Source organism: Olea europaea, unplaced genomic scaffold, assembly GCF_002742605.1.
Source record: "Olea europaea var. sylvestris unplaced genomic scaffold, O_europaea_v1 scaffold545, whole genome shotgun sequence".
NCBI lineage: Eukaryota > Viridiplantae > Streptophyta > Magnoliopsida > Lamiales > Oleaceae > Olea > Olea europaea.
The window spans coordinates 301,262-306,948 of NW_019263780.1; the positions used below are offsets into that span (position 1 = coordinate 301,262).

Sequence of the window (5,687 nt, forward strand, 5' to 3'; positions counted from 1 at the left end):
TGCTGGGGACTATTACTTTTAGTCTTAATTTATTTTTTCTATTTTAAATTTTTATTATATTTATTTATTTTCTTTTGTTTACAACAAAAAAAAAAAAAAGAAAAAGAAAAGAGTGTTCGTTTTATGCTCCGTGCCCAAGGCAACGATCTTGAACCGTTTGATTCGGAAATAGAACGTACCATCAGACGAAGATGCAAGGAACATAAACAAAAACAGCAACATCAAATAGTTGACAATTTAAATAAACCTATCCCTATACAGCCAATTGGACAAATGGCCGCGAGAAATCAATAGCAAGAGGAAAGAGAAGTAAATGAAGGGGACTTGCCAGTTTCTATGTTTTTGACGCCTATAGCAGTACCCGCATAGTATATCTAGAATTTGGGGTAAACAACTTTCAGATACGGGCTGATTGGATTAATTTGATGAGCAACGTTGTGCAATTCTACGGGTTACCTCATGAGAATCCAAACACGCATATCTCAAGGTTTCTCCAAAATTGCCAGAATTGTCATGCTCCCGGGGTTAATGAGGATGCCATCAAGTTGCGATTATTCCCATATACACTAAGAGATGCGGCATTGGAATGGCCAGATGCTGAACTGGATAGAAGCATTACCACATGGGAAGAACTGACCAGGAAATTTTGCAATAAGTTCTTTCCACCAGCTAAGGTAGCAAAAATCAGACTGGAAATTCAAACTTTTCAACAGAGAGATGGGGAGAGCTATCATGAAGCATGGAACAGATTTAAGGAGTTGATGAGGAAGTGTCCAAATCATGGGATCACTATTGGAAATCAAGTGCAGTATTTCTACACGAGACTTTCACCATTATCCAAATCTCTAGTGGATTCCTCTATAGGCGGATCGATCATAGGAAAATTGGTGCAACAATATATGGATCTATTTGAGTTGATTGCTACTACTCATTCCATGTTTTCATTAGAAAGAGTGGTGCCTCCAAAAGCCGCGGGAATATATGAAGTAGACAGCTCAGCGTCGACCAACGCCCAAATAGCAGCATTGACAAAATAAGTGGAGTTATTGGTGAAGTCACAAACAAAAGGAGCACATGTAGTGATAGCCGGTCCATCATGTGATAACTGCTGAGCTAATCATCTAACAGAAAAATTGCACATCTTTAGGCTTTCCAGAGGAACAAATCAACTTCAATCAAAATGGCTCTCGAAATTTTAATCCTTTTTCACAGACATTTAACCCAGGATGGAGGCGACACCCAAACTTTAGATGTCGGATAATCAGCAAGGGAGCAGTTCAAACAATAACCAGCCAGAGAAAAAACCAAGTTTGGGGGAGATGTTCAACTAGTACATGTAGAAGACAGACTAAGTGTTCCAATAGTTTGACACTAACTTTCAGAATCAGCAAGTATCCATTAAGAAGCTGGAAACTCAAACTGGTCAGATAGTCCAACAGCTTGCAGAACGCCCATAAGGGACATTACCAGGCAGCACAATGGTCAATCCAAAAGAGCAAGTGCAAGCTAGTACAACTAGAAGTGGAGTGCAACTTCCAGAGATACATGTGAAGAGACCAGATAGAAAAGACAAACAAAAAATGGATGAAGAGGCTGGGACAAAAATAGAGTTCAAACAACCAACTAACGAGGAGGATAAAAGGAAAGAAACACCCACAGCGAGAGCACCCATCCCCATGAAAGCTTATGTGCCACCAATTTCCTTTCCTCAAAGGTTACAGAAAAAGAAGTTGGACAAGCAGTTTGCAAAGTTTGCGGAGATTTTCAAGAAACTGCACATCAATATTTCGTTTGCAGATGCAGTAGCCCAAATGCCCAGTTATGCAAAATTTTTGAAAGAGATTCTATCTAACAAAAGGAAGCTGGAAGAACATGAGACTGTCTGCCTAAATGAGGAGTGCAGTGCAATTCTCTTGAAAAAGCTACCTCCTAAACTAAATGACCCAGGGAGTTTTACGATACCTTGCACAATTGGATCTAACTATTTTTAGCATTCTTTATGTGATTTAGGTGCCAGTGTTAATTTGATGCCCCTCCCTGTTTACAAGTCTCTTGGATTAGGAGAAGCAAAACCTACAACCATCGCTTTGCAATTGGCCAACAGATCGATCAAACGATCGAAAAGGATTATTGAAGATGTGCTAGTCAAAGTTGATAAATTTATTTTTTCGGTTGATTTCATCATTTTGGACATGGATGAAGATTCAAACATCCCTCTAACCTTGGGAAGACCTTTCTTGGCTACCGGAAGAGCGCTGATTGATGTTTATGATGGAAAGATGATTCTTCGGGTGGACAACGAGCAAGTCATATTCAACATGTTTAAGGCGATGAAACATCCACTAACTTTAGATACCTGTTGCTAAGTAGATGTTCTTGAAGAGTTGGTGGCAAATACATTTGAGACAGAGCATCAAACAGTTCTTTGTGAAGCAGAAATTACACAATCGGGAGCAGCAAGTGCAGAAAAAACTGAATGTGTTGTCAACTTGGCTAAGCAACCAATAGGAAGAAGACATTGGCAGTATGAATCTCTTGGTGACAACCCTTCACCCTCAGTACCTTCGGTAGAAAAGGTACCCACTCTTGAACTAAAGCCCTTGCCTTCACATCTCCGTTATGCATATTTAGGAAAATCTACAACACTTCCAGTAATCATTGCAAATGACATGACAATGGAAGAGGAGAATAAATTGTTGGAGGTACTCAGGCTGCACAAAACTGCAATTGGATGGACAATAGCTGACATCAGAGGAATAAGTCCAACTCTTCGTATGCACAAGATTTTAATGGAGGACGGGTCAAAGCCATCAATGGAAGGACAACGTAGATTAAATCCAACCTTGGAAGAAGTAGTGCAAAAAAAAGTGCTGAAATTGTTGGATGTAGGTATTATTTATCCAATATCTGATAGTTCATGGGTGAGTCCAGTGCATGTTGTGCCAAAAAAGGGTGGAATCATAGTGGAGAAGATCGAAAACAACGAGCTGATACCAACACGATTAGTAACAGGGTGGAGAGTATGTATAGATTACAGGAAGCTAAACAATGCAACCAGAAAGGATCATTTTCCATTGCCATTTATTGATCAGATGTTGGAGAGGTTGGTCAGTCATTCTCATTACTGCTTTCTAGATGGATATTCTAGGTACAATCAAATAGTTATTGCTCCAGAAGACCAGGAGAAAACAACCTTTACATGTCCCTATAGAACTGTTACGTTTAGAAGGATGCCTTTTGGTTTATGCAATGCACCCGCAACCTTTCAAAGGTGCATGATGGCCATATTTTCTGACATGGTGGAAAAATACATCAAGGTATTCATGGATGATTTTTTTGTGTTTGGAGATTCATTTGATGAATGCTTGGATCGATTGGCTCTTGTATTGCAAAGATGTGAAGAGAAGAACCTAGTGCTAAATTGGGAAAAGTGTCATTTCATGGTAAAAGAGAGGATAGTGCTGGGCCACAGAATTTCCTCAAAGGGCATTGAAGTTGACAAAGCCAAAATACAAGTGATTGAAAAATTGCAGCCTCCTAATCCAGTTAAGGAGATCAGGAGCTTCTTATGACATGCAGGGTTTTACAGAAGGTTCATTCAAGATTTCTCAAAAATTACAAAACCTCTATGTAATTTACTAGAGAAGGATGTGCCATATCACTTTTCTAATGAGTGCTTAAATGCCTTTAACACTTTGAAAGAAAAGGTAACTTCGGCACCTGTAATAGTAGCACCTGATTGGGATCTACCTTTCGAACTTATGTGCGATGCTAGTGAGTTTGCAGTGGGAGCGGTGCTTGGCCAACGTAAAGGAAAAGTATTACATGTAATCTACTATGCAAGCAAAACCTTGACAGATGCTCATATTAACTATGCAACAACGGATAAAGAGATGCTAGCAGTGGTCTTTGCGTTCGATAAATTTCGTTCCTATCTGATTGGTTCAAAAGTGATAGTCTACACTAACCATGCAGCCTTGAAATATTTGTTTGAGAAGAAGGATTCTAAACCTAGGCTGATTCGATGGGTTTTGTTACTGCAAGAGTTTGACGTTGAAATTCGCGACAAAAAGGGTACAAAAAATCAGGTAGCGAATTATTTATTAAGGCTAGAGTAACTTCGTTATTCAGATGACATGGATATTGATGAGGTTTTCCCAGATGAACAGTTATTACAAATAGAAAAGGCTCCGTGGTATGCAAACATTGTTAATTACCTAGCTAGTGGCTATATGGATCCTGATCTCATCTATCAGCAGAAAAGAAGTTGCTTCATGAAGCGAAATTCTATTACTGGGATGATCCAAATTTATATAGAAGAAGGGTAGACCAGATCATTAGGAGATGTGTGCCAGAGGATGAGATGAAACCGATCCTTTCGTGGGTTCATGCCTCGGCGTATGGAGGACACTTTGGCCCCACTAAAATAGTAGCAAAGGTGCTTCAATGTGGTTTCTTCTGGCCTACACTGTTCAAGGACTGCCACATTTTCTACAGGTTATACGATAAGTGTGAGAGAACAGGTAACATATCAGCGCATCACGAGATGCCACTAAACAAAATTTTGGAAGTGGAAATATTTGATGTTTGGGGAGTTGATTTTCTGGGTCCTTTTTCATCATCTTATAACAATCGGTACATCCTAGTAGCCGTGGATTATGTCTCTAAATGGGTAGAAGCTAAAGCATTGTCTACAAATGACGCAAGGGTGGTGGTGGACTTTATAAAGAAACACATCTTTAACCGCTATGGATCACCTAGGGCCATAATAAGTGATGGTGGAACTCACTTTCGAAATCAGTTCTTCCAGGCAGTACTGCATAAGTACGGGGTACAACATCGAATTACCACTCCTTACCACCCTCAAACAAGTGGACAGGGGGAGACCTCGAATAGACAATTGAAAAGAATTTTGGAGCTCACTGTGAATGCATCTCGCAAGGATTGGTCAAAGAAATTAGATGGCGCTTTATAGGCATATCGCACTGCTTACAAAACACCTATTGGAATGTCCCCATATCGACTAGTATTTGGAAAAGCATGCCACCTACCAGTGGAGTTTGAACATAGAGCATATTGGGCATTGAAGCAGTTAAACATGGACCTCGAAAAGGCTGGAGAAATAAGAATACTGCAGCTACATGAATTGGAAGAATTCAGAAGAGAAGCATATGAGAATGCAGCAATCTACAAGGAAAGGAAGAAGCAGTGGCATAACAAAAATATCAGGCAAAGAATTTTTAGAGTAGGAGATCAAGTGCTTTTATACAATTCCAGACCAAAACTGTTTCCAGGAATGTTGAAATCTAAATGGTCCAGCCCTTTTACGGTCTCTCAAGTGTTTCCCTACGGCACAATTGAATTACACCATCCAACAAAAGGAAACTTCAAAGTAAATGGCCAACGTATCAAGCACTATGTGGAAGATTTTCCCATCGCTAAAGAGAGCCTTGAACTAGCTGTACCAGAATAAGAGCAGCACAAAGTCCAACTAATGACTTAAAAGAAGCGCTTATTGGGAGGCAACCCAGTTTTCAATATATTTTATTTTGTTTTTCGTATCGCATAGCATATTGTTTTGTTTTGTTTACTAGATTGCATTAGATTTAGGCACGTTTCAATTTTTAGGAGTCATCAGCCATATCCCTTTCGCCCTCAGGCACTTGAATTTATTGTTGGTTATTTTG

General features: G+C 39.6%; 1 protein-coding gene across 1 annotated transcript; it reads left to right on the forward strand.

Annotated features, from left to right (window-relative positions):
• Nucleotides 1-1,478: 1,478 nt before the first annotated feature.
• Nucleotides 1,479-5,473, forward strand: LOC111388995 (uncharacterized protein K02A2.6-like). Its single transcript, XM_023013829.1, has 6 exons — nucleotides 1,479-1,950; nucleotides 2,371-3,317; nucleotides 3,580-3,592; nucleotides 3,643-4,074; nucleotides 4,257-4,831; nucleotides 4,976-5,473. Exons 1-6 carry the CDS (start codon nucleotides 1,479-1,481, stop codon nucleotides 5,471-5,473), a joined length of 2,937 nt encoding a protein of 978 aa, XP_022869597.1.
• Nucleotides 5,474-5,687: the final 214 nt, after the last annotated feature.